General features: G+C 35.8%; 1 protein-coding gene across 1 annotated transcript in view; it reads right to left on the bottom strand.

Annotated features, from left to right (window-relative positions):
- The window catches only part of LOC145260473 (uncharacterized), a 47,791-nt gene that overhangs the window by 12,403 nt on the left and 17,888 nt on the right, over positions 1-17,500 (bottom strand). The window contains exon 2 of the mRNA XM_080118566.1: positions 13,137-13,370. Within this exon, the coding sequence (XP_079974692.1) occupies positions 13,137-13,370 (234 nt within the window). The remainder of the gene's footprint in view (positions 1-13,136; positions 13,371-17,500) is intronic.

Genomic DNA, 17,500 nt, shown 5'->3' with positions numbered 1-17,500 from the left:
AATCCGCTCTATACTAAATTTCACACACGAAACAAATATAAACAATAGTATCCCCTTCCTCGATATAGAAATAAAAGTCGACACCGATAAATTTATTACTCACCCATACAAAAAACCTACCAGTAAGGAATCATGTCTTCTTAATTATAAAAGCCCAATAGATACAAAATAGCCGTCGTAAAAAATCTCATCTACAGAACTAAACGTAATTCTTCCACTAACGAAATAGTCTATAAATCACTTTCAAACGTAAAGCAAACTTTAATTAATAACGGCTTCCCAAACTACATAGTTGACCAGCAGATTAGACACTTTTTAACTACCATTAATAATAATAATAATAATAATAATAATAATAATAATAATAATAATAGGAATAATGGGTAATGATAGCAGCGATGATAACATTAACATATATTATTGTAACCAGATGCATAAGAATTACAAATTAGACGAAAAAATAATAAAAGATATTGTAAACAAACATGTCGTAACCACCGAAAAAAACTCTAAAATAAGATTTATTATTTACTAGACCACCCGTGACCCGTTGGGTCAGTACGTTATATTAGCTATGGAATTCATGTATGAGCGTGACACTTGTGGCATAAAGAAAATAGTTTTTTTTTACATAACAGAAGCATTTCTATGAAAGTATATTAAAATGAAAAAAGAATATAGATAGATTTCTATGAGTCGTTCTGTTTATTATAATTGTTTTTTTTTTTTAAATTACAGTTACTGAATTATAAGTGGTTGGTCATACTTATAGGTAAATATGCACTGAACAGGTATCATAATCCTTATTATAGTTAAATTCAAATTTTGATATATCATCTTTTAAATGAAATTGTTAGTTGAAAGTACAGAATAATAAAAAAAACACTCTCCACATGTTAATAATGGCTTTTTAAATAGAAAATGAAAATAAAATGTAACTTTTTCCATTTAATTTAAGCAAACATTCAGTACCCATTGTGTAAAGGAAAACACTATTTAATGTAATAGAAATGTGTGCATTTACCGATTCAGCTTTCCGTTTGGAAATGTAAGCAGACGACTTTAAAAAACATGGGAAGAAGAAAAAGAAATTTTTTTGTAATAACGCCCTCTAGTAAAAAGGTCTGCATTAGTTAAGGGGGATAACTCTATCCAGTTTTACATCGCTCCCTTTTTCTCTCTCTCACTACACGTAACTATTTCTCGCGTACGTAACGAAAACAGAGGGAGTAGGAGTGTTGAAATCTATTAGAGGGAAAGTGAGAGGTGTTTTCTTTCCATAAATTGTATAGGGTAATATTTCATATTATTAATAGATTCATAGATAAATAGATTTTATAATATACTAGCAAAGATACCCGTGCTTCGCACGGAGCTTTGTTGCGCATTCGGGTACCAAAATCTGTGGGCACCTTTCCAGTAAGTTGATGTTGTAAGAGCAACGATTGCATAAGGTGATTAACATTTTAACTACCTCTTGTAGTGACTGAAATTCAATCAGGAACTTCACAAAACATTTTCATCAAAAAGGAAGGTTACTTGATGTTACATAGTAAATTTTTCATTGAAGTCATTTTCAACTCTTGCTTAAATTTTATCTTGCACATTCAATACTAAAAACTTACCACAATCAGATCATGTCAGTTTTTCCTCATATCCATTTCTCGAACTTTTCACTAAAGAGCCTCAGGGTAAACTACATTTCTGCTGCTTTGATTTGGAGCCAGAATGTAGAGTTTTTCTGAACTTCCTGTCCGGCTGATGGAGACGTAGAACATACCGTGACTGAAGCAGTCTGATGTCAAGTCTATGCCAATGGTGTTAAATGTCTGACCTTGACTTTTGTTTATGCTCATTGCAAAACACACCTTCACAGGAAATTGGAGTCTCCGGAATTTAAATGGAAGTACTGAGTCCGATGGAACTAAGGGGATCCTTGGCAGTAGAACGGTTTCGCCTTTGTAGGGACCACAGGAAATGGTGGCCTCAAGTACATTGGTGTGCAATCTGGTGATAACACATCTGGTTCCGTTTGTTGTTTTTGGCGGTTCCAAGGATCGAAGAATCATGATTGGCGATCCAATTTTGAGATTTAAAATGTGTGGAGGCATTCCAGATATCTCCAAAGAGTTTAAAAACTCCACAGGGTAGTGAACAGCTTCATATTCATTAGTAGCCGAATCAACTGACTTGTATTGCTTTGTGTCTCCTGGAAATTCATCCATTATTGAATTGTTCAAATGATTCACATTGCTGTTTAATGGCGAAATAATAGCCCTCTCAGCAAGCCAATCCGGTGATTTTCCATTGTTTTGCAGGTCTGGGTACACTTTGTCTTTCAGTTGCTTCTGATTACCGACACATTTACCAAGCGCAGTTGGAATCTTAATTGTGTCAGGTGAAGAAGTGATAGGAAACTGACCATTACCGATTTGGAGAAGCAATTTTGAGAAGTCTGCTGCAGCTGTGTTATCAGAGATATAGGCTCTCATATTAGTAGTCAGTCTCTTCACTATAACGTGCCTCCAGAGATAGGATTGTTTCAAACTTGCATTGACAATGTTAGCCCTTGTGCCATTTTTAACCACTGGGAGGATTTGACGGAAATCACCGCAAAATAAGGTTGGAATGCCACCCATGGGATTCTTGTTTCCTGTGATGTCTTGCAGTGTTCGGTCAATTGCTTCATAAGCACTCTTGTGCGTCATTGGGGCTTCGTCTACAATGATTGCAGAGGTGTCTCTAATTACATTTGCCAAGGCTGAGTTACAAGTAATTTTGCAAACTGGCTGATCCATTCGATGAGTATCCAAGGGTACTTTAAAAGTGCTGTGAAGAGTGCGGCCACCTTGTAGTAGAGTAGCAGCAATGCCACTGAATGCTGTTGCAAGCACAATCTTTCTCATGGATCTAATCTTTGCAAGGATCAAATTGATTACAAAAGTCTTGCCCGTACCACCTGGAGCATCAAGAAACATCATGTTTTTGTTCATTTCACCTTGTGCTTCCAACATTGCCATGAATGAATTGTAAACTTCTCTTTGAGAATCGGTCAGTTTTTCTTGCATATTTTCTGCTTGTAGGGAAGTTCTTCGAGATTATAAGTAACTTCACGTTGATACTCTCTCGCGAGTCTTTCATCTCTCCCTTGCATTGGTGCAGGTAATCCATAGCTTGCCAATGGTTGACCGCACATAAGGAGAACTTTTTCTTCAATTAGACAAAGAGTTTTATTGTAGATGTCCTCATTAAAATCTGCTTCTGGATTGTTAACTTCTTGCCTGTATCTGTGAAGAATGTCTTCAGATATTACATCACGAAAAGCCATCCAGATCTCAAGAGGATTTCTTGGCTCACAGGCTGTTAAAATTATCACAAATAGGCTTCGCAAATTTGAAGGTGATTGAGTGGCACTTGCCTCTCCTACTGCTTGATGCAAGTGATGGTCATTTTCTAGAAGGCCTCGAGCAAGGCACGCTGCTCTGTATGTTTCAAACACCTGACCATTGTATGCTCGCAAATTTTGAAATGAAGTTGGACCAGCAACCTCATCGAGCAACAGGCGTAAGAAATAACACTCCCCTGCTTTTGGACTAATCGTGTAGATTCTCCCAATGCATGGTGCCTTCCATACATCATCATTTTCAGTACCTTCAACTTGTACCCCACGCATTCTTCTCATCCATTTCTTTGTCGATTTGTTCCAAGTGTAAACTCAGGGACTTCTACGTATTTGAGACCCCTTGCAAAGTCATCCTCATGGCAGAGTTGAAAAAATGCTGTCAAAGTTGTGGCAGGCGGTGGACCTTGGGCTCGTTCCAGAGCAGTATCAGCTGAGAACATGACACGCTGCCCATTTTCAAGATGAACAGAAAGTTGTACAATTGGGGGAAAATGTTCATGGATGGGATGTTCCAATATCCTCCAGGCTGCCTCTGAACTGCCGACATACCTTGCGTTCTGGAACTGCTGGATCTCATCCACAATGTGACTTTGTACTTGGCCTTGTTGGTTAGCTGCTCCATCAGTTCTTTGTAGTTCAAACACTGCTTGATCACATCCTTTATTCACGTATTTGAGGACATATTTGATGCTTTGGATCGAGCTGCAAATTTCTACGTTAATGTGAACGTTGAACTGCTGAAGGAGGACCTTGTTGTACGGAACAATCCACTGGTTTGTTATTTCTTGATTAACATACCGACCATTTCTCTTCATCCTTATTGTACCAGTCTGGCCTCCATCTTCTGGTTTTCTTCGCCTGTACTTGGGGTAAGAGTCTTGGCCTTGCTTGGTACACTGAAGAAATTCTTTTGGGTATTTTTTGGAACATTTGTTGTCAATCATACATGGACAATTTGGATTGAATGGTCCACAAGGTCCATGCACCATATGTGCCATCACTTTAGCATGAAGATCAGGATCTTCCTCTTTGTCAGGGATCTCTGCAGATATGCAGAGATCCATTTTTTCTGGTAGAAGTTTGTCCTCTGGGGCCTGCCAGGTGAGGATGTGTGCATGCGGCAGTCCTCTTTTTTGATATTCAATACTGTACAGGAAAGCCCTCAACCTGCCAAATCCTCCCTTTTTAATAAATTCAAGTAACTTTTTTAGCTTCTGCCTGAAAACCCTGGCAACAATATCTGGACGATCTTGAGGGTCTTGCCCTTGAAGACAATTTTCTGTAATTTCTGTCCACTTTGGATTTGTTGTGAACGTGATGAAGAGGTCGGCTCGGCCCATTCGCCGAACATATGCCATGGCATCACTTTGACGCTCAAACATGTATCGAGGGCCTCCTGTATAAGTTGCCGGAAGTACAACTCGTTGACCAAACTGTTCTGGATTCCCATCCTCCCTAAGAATTGAATCTCTCAAGTTGCTATAATTGTCAGCTCTCAGGGTCTGTTGCTCACGCCTCAGGAACTGTAAACGTTCTGTTTCAATCTTGCAGTACACATCCACCAGCCATTGTTGAAATAGCCTTCGGTACCAGAGAAAATAGTTTCCAGGCCGAGTCATTAAATGGTACGAATAAAATTGCTGTTGGGTAACTTTTCGCCCATTGGATGCCTTCATGTAGATGTTGTAAGATGGAGAACCATAGGGGTACATTAACGGGTACATTAAAGTATCGTAGAGGGGATGTAGTTCGGAGATCCATTTTAATGTATCATTTCTAAAACGCAAGACAATATCCCGGTTAGCTGTTGGTTCATTCTCCATTAATATTCCAATCTCATACGTTGTTGTTGGAGCATTGAATCGCCGTGGATGCTCTTCTTGCGGCCTTCGGTCTTCCCTTATGACAACTTTATGTTCTACCAAGTGTTCTTCTTCAATCCTCTCCTTTGTTGTTTTCAGCTGACAAATAAAGCTGTTGTTCTCATGTAAAAATTCAGTCAGACTTTGGAGAATGTCTCTATTGAGTCTACTGTCACGTCCCCGATTATGTAGTTCCTCTTCCAGACTATCCAAGAAGTAGACTTGAATAAACTTTGCTGTTTCATCTTCAGGTGGTAAAAGACTCCCAATCTGGTGGCAAACCTGGCCTCGAATTCTAAAAGAAGGATTCCACCCATGTACTGCCGCAATTTTGTGACCAAATGATGTCATTGCAAAACAATTGTTATAACTGCGTAGATTTTGCAGAAAATCTTTAGAGATGGGACCATTGCCGGAGAGCAAATCTTGAAGCAACTGAGGCAGTGGTGGAAAGCTATCAAGCACAACTTTGCCAGAAGAACAACAACAACCAGGGGTTTCTCCTTTAAATTTTACAGCTGAGCAATGTTGACATACTTTGTCCATTTTTCCTATATCAGCTGTAGTGAGAGAGTCATTTTTGTTGTAGAGCAATCGTTTTCTATTGCAGTGTTCTATTTCATGGTGTCTCAAAGCAGTCATTCGTTGTCTAGCTGCCTCGTTTTCTGTCAATTGCTGGGGCAAAGTCATACTCTCTCTCCATGCAGCCTCTCGTTGTTGCCCTTGGTATAGGCGAAAGCTTCGTTGGGTTTCCGATTCATTCTGATGTCGTTGAGCCACTCTCAACTGACCTTGTGTACGTCTACTTACCTCATATAATTCATTCGATCGTAATATTGCTTCTCTTTCCAGTGCATATCTTTGCCTTTCTTGAATTTCATCTTGTGATGAATTTAACCGCCTTACAGCATGTCTAGTTCTGTCAGCTTCACGTTGGGTTTCTCTTTCCAAATCTGACAGTCTTGCTCTCCTTTCTCTTTGACGTATCCTGTTAAGTTCTAGACGTCTTTCTCTATCTGAATTGTTTTCATTGGAGCGAATTGCAGCAACTCTTAGTCTATTAGCTTCCAATCTTTCCATTCTTTCTTCCTCACTTTCGTTTCTACTTCGTTTGGGTGGCATAATTTCGGTTTTAAACGGAATTGTTTAACGATATTAATGATTGTAAATTAATTAAGCGTAAAGGAAATGTATACTAACTGAAATGGACGAACTATAAATAATATTTCTGAATAGTACAATTATAAACAATTATATTGTACCTATTTACTATGCCTCCCCACGGGACAGAGTTAGACACCAGGGTCGTTTTTTAACGTGGAGAAAAGGTACAAAAATGAAAAATTGTCTCAGTCGTGAAGGATTTCTCCTCCACCGAAAGAGAACAAGAAAATGAAGTGCAGCATCTGAAGAACAGATACTACACTTTGATCTTGACCAAAAGGAATGAATAAAAGCGACCTACGTGTGACTCATTACTTCCGGGTGTAAACGTCACAGTCTAAAAGTAATAATTAAAAAAAAAAAAGTAAATGTAAAATAAATGTAATACCAACTTAGGTTAACTAAGTAAACAGTACAATTAAAACAGTTCTATTAAAACAAATAATTACTAAGATCTAGGTAATTGTTAGTCTCATTGTTATGGTTTTAAAGAAAAAATGTGTAAAAAAAGTTCTGCTTTTGTGAGTACGTGTATTTCTTTTAAATTACATAACCTTTTTATTTTATTATTTATATCTCTTTTAAATTTATATATTTTGTTAGTAAACTGGAAGAAATTCAGTTGAATAAAACCTTGTTCGTGTTCTTTACGTTAAACTCATATTTTTATAAAAGGTTCATCCGGTTTAAAGAAAGCGCTAAGTTTAAATAAGACTGGAAATAACTAATTCAATATATAAATAGAAAAATGAAATAAATATAAGCTTTAAGTCTTAAGATAGTAATAATCAAAATGTAATAAATTATTTGTAGTTCAAATCTATGATAAACAGGCTTTCGAAATAGGCTCGACCAGAAAGATTAAATTGGAACGAAATTATAATCTCCGTGCCATTTTCAAAACAACCCCACAAAAGTAACGGTATCCTGCAGTTGGTTAAATGACAATGGTTGTAAGAAAAATGTAAAAGAAAATGCGCTTATCTGTTTATTTTGACCTGTTTTATTTAATTAAAAAAAAATTGGCTATAACTGGAAGAGAGCGTTATGTTTTGGGGGTTGTTTAAAAAATAGAATGGAAATAAAGTTAGTTCCGTTTTAATTGTGTTTAATTGCGGCAAGCGCTAACAAAATCGAAAAATCACTGTTTACATTCGAAATGTTAACTTTTATAGGTTTACAGGTTTGCTGACAAGGCTGGGGGTGTTTAATACAATTATTTTACTAAATTGATTTTTTTCATTTAAAAATAAAATTATTTCTTTTTTAATAAAGTTTTATTTTAAAATATTTGTTTTTGTTTATTTATATAAAATTACGATAGTTGAATTGTATTCTTTCAATTATATTGGCAAGTAAAATATAAAAGATTAAAACGGAACGAAATTGAAATTTCCATTACATTTTCAATACAATCCCAAAACATAAAGCTTTGCTCGCCAATGAATTGTTTTGATAATATACGTAAAGTGAAATAAATCGAATATAAAATTAAATGAAAATATATTAAATAATTAAATGTTAAATAGATTTTGTAAATAGTACAGTTGAAATGATTAGAATATTTCCAATATGTAATAAGGTCGAGGTAATTAGTTAAAGAGATTTAATATAATGTGATATGCAAATGAGCATAAGTCATTCGATATGGGGGTGGTTTGTAGACTAGTATATAAAGAAATTAGGCATAGATTCTTATGTCTCCGATAACAGAAACATCCTAAAATGGGTTCTAATGTTTCTCTACCAGGAGAGATCTACCCTCTTACCTCCTTTATATTTCGTTGATGATGGAGAGCTGTACACACAGACAGAAACACACGAACCCTATTACTTTATAAAAATATAGATATTATAATTATCTATGAATCTATGTATTATTTGTATATATAAATAACTATTTGATCAAATTAAATGAAATTGTTTGTATTAAAAGCGATATAAAAATTCCGGAATTGGAATAACGGATTGAAGACGTTGCTATTTACGCATGCGCAACCGGATGTTGAAAACCGGAAATCTGATTGCAAACATACAAGATCCATAGACTTTTAGTATTATATAGATTACAAAAAATATAAAACTAACCAATTACTAATAAATAATAATCCTACATCCGATGGCAGTATGCTGAAAACTAGAAATGCCGTGTAAATCTTTAAATGTCCCATAGGAGAATGTGTCTCCAAAAAATAATTTGTACATTGGTATGACTCGAACCAGCATCTCCCGTCGTTTAACATGTCACCTGTCTTCCCCGAATAGTTCAATCTATCAGCACCTCATAGCACACCACACCCCTAAAACTGAATTTAGAGACATATTAATAAAAAAAAAAAACACGGCCATTTTAACTGTCTCATATTGCGATGTGCGCCTCCCAATATTTGAGGCATTGTTAATCCACATTAATAAACCAACGATTAACCAGACTCAAAATGAAACCGAGGGCACGCTCAAGTGCTTTTGAGTATTTTAGTGATTTTAAGCGATTTTAATCGTCTTTTAATCGTCTTTTCATTTCATCTCGCTATTTTCATTTTTCAATTTCATTTTTTACTTTATATTTTTTTTACTACTCGCCTGATGATGACCAATGGAGGTCGAAAACGTTCGCGATTACAGGAAATTTTTTTTTTCACTCGAAAAAAAACGTACGCAAAAGAGAAAAGGAGGATTACAAGAAAAATAAGCAAGAGTCGTCTGTGCTATTTAATGAAACGTGCATATATATATATATATATATATATATATATATATATATATATATATATATATATATATATATATATTTAGTAAGATGATTGATAATTTATAATTAACGTTAAAAATTAAAAATCGGTTTCATAAGAAAGAACAAACAAAATCAATAAATTGTACGATCGTTTCGGAAACGATGTTTTTATTGTGATGGACATTGGGTGGTGGGGTTTTCACTAAAGACATCAAAATAAACCTAGCATTTTTTAGTAAGGCAGGTGAATCTTGCAATGGTTCGCCTTTCTAAAATTCGTACTTTTACCATCCCAATGAATGCATTGACGATGATTCTATATGCCAGGCCTATCGGCTTGTGTGGTAATAAAACTTCTCAAATGCGCCTGTGATGTTAGGCTGTGTAAGGTGTTAACTTTGGTCAAAATCGCGTATTGCTTCTTTCATCGGATTATTTCGATTAACGATTATCGATATATATTGAAGACATTCCGATACTAAATCTATCGAAGAACACAGCCAGGCGCATAAAGCACCTTCGCGTGAAATTTCATAAAAATCGATCCAGCCGTTTTCAAGTCCATAGGGAACGAACTCACACACAAACTTTTCTACCTAGTTAACACCATTCGCAATGTACTTTTGCCAGTGATAAACGATGGCTATTCTTGGGCGTCCAGGGGACGCTTTGCAAGACGAGGGTCGTTCCAAATCGAAAGCCTCCTATTTTTAACCAAAAAAGTTGAAGAGCTACGTAGGGGAATTGTACCATTAAAACGAGCGACGGTTTGTGATCCAGGATTTATTTTTCTACATAGTTACCACCATTCTCAATGCACTTTTCCAGGAATTCAATGACGCATCTCTGCGTCTGACGCACGCCCACTACAGGAGTTGCTTTCTTAGAGTTTCAAACCGTCAATATGTGCAACAGAGAGATGAAACTTTCAGGTCACGAATGCATGAATTCGGTCATCATAGTGCAATTTGCAATCGCTCTGATCTATTCGGGTGTAACAAAAAATGGATGTAATCTTATTAGAAAACAATTGACAGCGTGTTCAAGAATTTTACATTCGTCTTGTTCTATTTACTGCTAACCACTCGACCATCCATGCTCGGAGTTCCTGATCATACTCTGATTGGATTACTGCAACCACTCGATAGTCGGGCATTCCATTGCGGATTTCTTAAGGTGCTCGTCCATCTGCCTATTTCCATGCCGTAGTTTACATCCGTCTTTGATGGTAAAACGTAACAGTAAAATCACATTCATTAATGGAGATGGCCGCACACGTGAGGACTTTACCATCACCGATCCGAACTGAACCTATAGATCCAACAGTAATACCACCTAATGCTTTTATCGTATCGATCCCTAACAACAGATCAAACTCCACTGGTTTACCACGCACTACCAGCGCGTTGATCCTGACATAATCGCTTTCGTTTGTGAAAATGGTGACTACTCTCCTGCCGCAGCATGCTCAGGATGGGCCTCCACTCGTTATGACGTCCACTCTTCCTGTTTCCCAGGATCGACATCGATTCACATCTACTGTTGTATGCGAGGATCCTGTTTTGATTAACGCCGAACACTGCATTCCATCAATACAGACGATAATCTCCGGGAGGGCCGCATTTACATCTTTGTGAGTGAGTAGGCTAGCGTAGATGCCTCGTCCTCTTGTTCGTTTTCCAAACAGTCCCGGGCCTAGTGTCCCACCTTGCCGCATCGGTAGAACCGAGTTCCAAATCTCCGGCACTCTCTCGCTATGTGACCCTTGCAGCCAAATCTGTAATAGTTTACGCCAGTCCTAGAGCTGCTCCTGGTAGGAAGCGCATATTTATTACTGGATGGACTCAGGGTTGCGGCCACATGGTGACTTTGGTCCCTAGTTAATGTCAGCACTCTTACTCTCGCTGTTAGATCTCTCATGGTCAAAGTGTTAATTTTTAGTGCCTGCTGAAATTCGATGGCGATGGCATCAGGAAACCTCGTAACAATAAGCAGTTTTGCAAGCCTTCCAGACCAATTCCCGCGGAACCAGCCAATTCGATCAACCGTCAGTTTGCGTAAGCACAGACCTGCTCACCAGTCCATCTAACCAGGGTCAACTTTCTATAGGCTGTGAACGCACCATCCGTGAATGCCTCTTCTAACCGGGACTCTATCCTCTCGACATTCAGTTGGTCACTCGTTTTCATTTCCAAGTAGAGGGCCAATGCACACCGTCCGGATAGAATAGGATCAGGCTTGTCATATAATCCACCCTATGAAGTCTCGCAACCAGCCGCCATTTCTTCAGCTATCACATCTCCCTCGCCGTTAAACGGTTTCACAATATCACTGCTGATTTATATCTTTGCCATAATAACTCGAAAGCAGAAGAAAGGTCTGTCAGCGTTGCAATTTTCTTATATCTCCCTTCTTTTCCCAACAGCAGTCGTTCTTCTTCTTCTTCTTCTTCTTCTTCTTCTTCTTCTTCTTCTTCTTCTTCTTTTTCTTCAGAGCGAACTCTCTTGTACACGTAATATCGTTTCTCATACATGAAAAAAAAATAAATAAAAACGTATTTTTTCTTCTGACACTCAAACCCCAACTGCGCCCAAATTTGCATTAATCTTATTTTCGTATTATTTTTTGTCTTAAATGAGTTCCAGCTTCGAATAGCAATGCGTCTCTACAGTGGACACACGCCAATCGTGGGCGCTTATTCCCGTGTCTCTTCACATCGTTATCACATAGGAGACTTTACTTTTATAACACCCCTCGTATACCGGTATTCCATATTTACATTGAAATTCCATATTTCAACTGTAATTCCTTATTTAGATTCCAGTTTGATATTCGTATTGAAATTTTATATTTACATTAGTATTCAATATTTACATTATAATTTATATTGTAATTACATTGGAATTTCATATTTAGATTGAAATTTCGTATCTAAATTGGAATTCTATATGTACATTTTAATTCTACATTTACATTGCAATTCCATATTTCCACTGGAATACACTATTCCACTGGAATAAAATATTTACATTGGAATTCTATATTTACATTAGAAATTCCGTACCTACATTAAAATTTTATTTTTACATTGGAATTCTGTATTTATATTTGAATTCCATGTTTGCAGTACCATCGGATATTTACATCGTAATTCCACCATTATTTAATTTAGAATGAACAAAAATATGCCGCTTGTTTTATCGTCAAATTATTAATATTAATCCATGGCAAATATGCCATATACTAGAAAGTAAAGGTAATTCGGGTTTGTATTACTGTACACATAGATTCGAAAAAATTGTCAAAAAACAAATATATAACAAATAAATATTATCAAAGGCAAGATAAGTTACTTTTCTACCAAACTGGATATATTTTTCGTGTTTTTATTCAATGCAACATGTTTATTCAGATCGAAAACCATACAGTGTTTACCGATGTATTGGAACATTCAAGATGGCGTCTGATTCTCTCTTTAACACGGTAAGTGTGGGAAAAGATGTTATAAATAAAAAACCGGATAAAATACTGTTAAAAACTCGCTCAATATATGTTACCGTGACATAGGTTGACATATATTCGGCGGGTTTTTAATAGTATTTTGTATGGTTTTTTATTTATAACACCTTTTTCAAAACTTACGGTGTTAAAGAGGGTGTGAGACGCCATCTTGAATTTTCGAATACATCGGTAAACACTGTATATTTTTCGAGCTGAATAAATATGTTACATTGAATAAAAACACAAAAATATATCCAGTTTGGTAGAAAAGTAACTTATCTTGCCTTTGATAACATTTATTTGTTATATATTTGTTTTTTGACAACTTTTTCGAATCTATGTGTACAGTAATACAAACCCGGTAATTCCCTGAAGTATTGCCTCCTAACATCGAACACATATTAGTTTGTTCAATGTAATCGTTACATCCAGCTTAGGTTGCGAAATGAATGAAATAATTTGTTCAACTTACAAACGTCCTTCGGTTCCGGTCGTCGTTCACAGTTGACGCTTCTGTAAGGCTCACATCTCTTGTTGGCCTTGGAGAAGAGCTGGGGGTAAGGGCATTCGTCGACATACGAGCCAAAGTATTTGCCCGACTTCGACGGTTTACTGCAGTTGTAGAACAGGGCACAGGTCTCTGGGTGAGGAAGTACGGCTGTCGGGTTTTGACGACAATATGTATACGGGTTCATATCACCGGATGCTGCAAATGAAAAACGCTAAAAATTAAGACAAGGAATTTAGTAAAAATCATCAGCTTTAAACGCATCATTTTTATTCGTCAAAATTAGTAATTATCTGCATATATTATAAAAGTAAAATTGTCTGCGTGTGTGCGCGCAGAACGGTCTCTACCAAACTACTCTGTCAATATTTGGTCTACAGGCTTCAAATGTTATATATGGGATATTTGGACCTGTGGAACAAACTCGATTTGGTTTTTATCAGGTAAAAATAGTTGCTAAGTAGTCAAAATTGAAAAAAAAAAACCAATGAATTTGGCAAGCGTTAGTGGATCAAACGTGTATCTTCTACACATGCGCAAATATACAAATATACGTTTAACGACGTTATTTTAAAAGTTTTACATGCATATGACATTAGCTCAGATGGTAACGAATGATAACGAACTCTATGTTTTGGGGTTGCTTCTAGTTTACGGCACCCAAGTCATATGTGTTTTAATAATCATAACTATATGTTGAGTACAATGTTGCAATCAATGGAGAGTTGACTATAATAATAAATACGAAATCTGCATATATTAAAATATCATAATTAAGTGTAAAATATCATATTTAAGCGACCAGACAACGCTGAGCGGCCTGCTAGTATATATATATATATATATATATATATATATATATATATATATATATATATATATATATATATGTGTGTGTGTGTGTGTATGTGTGTGTGTGTATGTGTGTGTGTGTGAATACATATTATATATACGAGGTAAATCTATCTATATATCTACTAGCTAGACGCCCGGCGTTGCCCGGCCGTACAATACGCCTAAACATGATCTTTTAATTTATGCAGATTGCGTATGTATTATTTTATAATCAATATTCTATTGAATATTATATATCACCAGGAATAATTTACCCGGTGGAATAATTCGCAATGAAATAATAAAATAATGACAATGTCATTCATCAAATTCCGTCTGTGTTTGTTTACAATATCACGTCAGCTGATATTTGGGCTTGACGATGAATGATCTGGAACCGTCACTTCTGATCAATTAGCTTTCAAATATGCAAACAAATAAATGATTTGCGGGGATTTTAAATGGTACCTCTTCTTGTATCGTACACTGAACTCATTAATCAGGAAAAAATAAAATGAAATGGTGAGGTACACCCGGGCTTAAACAGAGGATCATTCGAGATATATCTCCAGATGAAAGGAAATCATTTAAATAAAGAAGAAATGATTTGGTGAGATTTTATTTTTCTTGGCCGGTGTAACATAAAATATTGTCCCGTAAAAATTCTTCTTTTTTTTTTTATCTATTAGAGAGATAGACCATTTTAAAGATCGGATTGTTTCAATTTTCGATTCTTATCGGATGAATTACTGTACAAAACATATCTTAAAACACTGCCAGACATAAATTACTTTTGTGTGGAATTTGAAAAATATAGGCTGAGCCGTTTTAGAACCTATAAGGAAGAAACACACACACACACACACACACACACACACACACACATACACACGCGCGCGCGCGCGCACGCGCATGCGCACAAAGTGACTTTTATATAATATTACAGATATAGATTAGAGATAAAAGTGAGAATGTGTGTGTGTGAGAGGACACTTCTCAACCTATATATTCAACAGATTTTTGATGTACAGACTTGAAATGTGGCATATAAGAAAATTCCGACATGTAGAAAATTTTACATCGGGTTTTATCCAGAAAACAGGCTGCAAAGGGGTCAAAATTGAAAAATTGGTACGTGGGGGGGGAGGGTCGTCGAATTTTTATTTGTTTGCTAACTGTTCCACGAATGCGCATGCGTGAATAATTCACATGAAAGATTCATTATGTTAAAAAAAAAGCAGGTTTGAAAACACTTTTTAAAGATCGTGTCAAGCCGGCCTGATTGTTATCGTTCTTGATTTACTGTCCTAATGTTTTGGGTTCGATCTCAGTCCGAGTATTTTCTTTTTTTTTAACTTACAAGAAGTGAACTGCTTGGAAAAAAAAACCCAACATAATACTCGCATGTACACGTCTCAATATCTTTCAGTTTCTTTTTTAACGGAATTTTACGTTACATTTAATACTTACGACATTTCTGTTTATAATAAATAAGAAATCCGCATTAATTAAAATATAATGTTTATGCGCAGTTTACGACCGGGCAACACCGGGCAGCCTGCTGGAAACTTTATAAAATAATCATTTACGTATGCTTCAAGAATTCAATAGAAATGAAAAAATGTGTACGATCGTTTCTGAGACAATATATAACTGAGAAGTTTTATGTTCAGATATATGATGCTTAACAAATTGAAGGCATTAAACGATTATGAAGTAATCGGGTGGTAGACCAACGTAATTGGAGTTCAATTAGAAACTGTTAGAAACCAAAATATAGTTTACATGCAATGGTTTACAATGAGAAAAAAAACAGATTGTTCACATTACAAGTATACACAAAAACTTATAGTACGATAATATTTTATACATTACTAGCAGTTCAGACCGGCTTTGCTCGGGCTCTATATACTGTTCATTACTTTATGCGCATATATATATATATATATATATATATATATATATATATATATATATATATATATATATATATACTCGTTTTTTTTATATTCAAAAGTAATGGACTAATGAATTCAACGAGGTTGTTAGATAGTGCTCAATAAAAAGAGCTGATAATACTTGTTTATTGTTATATAAACATGCTCACATCCCGTGCTACAAATAGCCACTTGTTTCAATCAAACAACAGATATCATCAGGCAGCGACTTGACTATTCAAAAGTTCAATGAATAATATATATATATATATATATATATATATGTATATATATATATATTAAATTCGAAGTACAACAGAATTATAATAGTTTAAAAGCGAAGTAGGGCATTTTTTTTAAACCTTATAAAAAAGATCGACTATAATGTAAAAAGAACAGGATCGACTAAAAGCAAGAAAAATAAATTGAAAAGGAAGAAGATCGACTAAAAGGGGGAGAAAGAAAAAGAAAGGGGGAACTGTGAAGAAACTTGAAGTACTTTTTGCCGACTCTTCAGAAGTAAATGTCGGAATGAAGTAATGTTGGCATGAAGTAATTTCTATGAGGGGGGGGGGAAGAAAAAGTCCGCCTTGTTTTTACCACTCGGAAATTCTTTTCTTCCTTTCAGAAAGATGTTTTGCCCACCATTCAAAGTAGTCTTGTCGTCTATAAATTTAAGTGTCAGTGTGGAGCTGACTACGTGGGCAGAACGACTTACAGATTGGAGGTCAGAATTCCCCAACATGTCCCTTTATATATACGACAGGGTAAGTTAGACTCCTCTGCAGGATCACGTGTTTCTGCTACCGCGAGCGGTGATCACCTGACCAGTTCAAATAAATGTGCGAGTGAGTACACACCGGAGTGCTTCTCTATTTTGCACAGGACTAGGTTTGTTCAACATCTCGGATTCTTGGAGGCCCTTACAATAAACTGTTGCAGACCTGTTCTTTGCAAATAGATGTACCACATACGTTCGTTGAGCGTTTTTAAACAGGCGCCACCAGGTTAATTTCTACGCGGTGTTTTTCCCCCTCATAGAAATTACTTCATGCCAACATTACTTCATTCCAACATTTACTTCTGAAGACAGTCGGCGAAAAGTACTTCAAGTTGCTTTACCGTTCCCCCTTTTCTTTTCTCTTTCTCCCCCTTTTAGTCGATCGTCTTCCTTTTCAATTTATTTTTCTTACTTTTAGTCGATCCTGTTTCTTTTTACATTATAGTCGATCTTTTTTTTATAAGGTTTAAAAAAAATGCCCCACTTCGCTTTTAAATATATATATATATATATATATATATATATATATATATATATATATATATATATATATATATATATATATATATATATATATATATGCTATTTATATTTTAAAAACAATATGTATGCCGCTCCCCATGTGGGGGTACCAAGTTGGTTAAAGGGAAAATTATTCCCAACTCGCATTTAGGTAAAAATACACTTTCGTAAATATTTGAATTCATTTAAAACGTACCTCAAAAACAAAAACAATAACACACACACACACACACACACACACACACACACACACA

This window comes from Euprymna scolopes, chromosome 36, assembly GCF_053919585.1.
Source record: "Euprymna scolopes isolate OS-2025 chromosome 36, ASM5391958v1, whole genome shotgun sequence".
Lineage (NCBI taxonomy): Eukaryota > Metazoa > Mollusca > Cephalopoda > Sepiida > Sepiolidae > Euprymna > Euprymna scolopes.
Note: the sequence above shows the minus strand (reverse complement) of the source record. Positions and strands in the feature narration are given on the sequence as shown.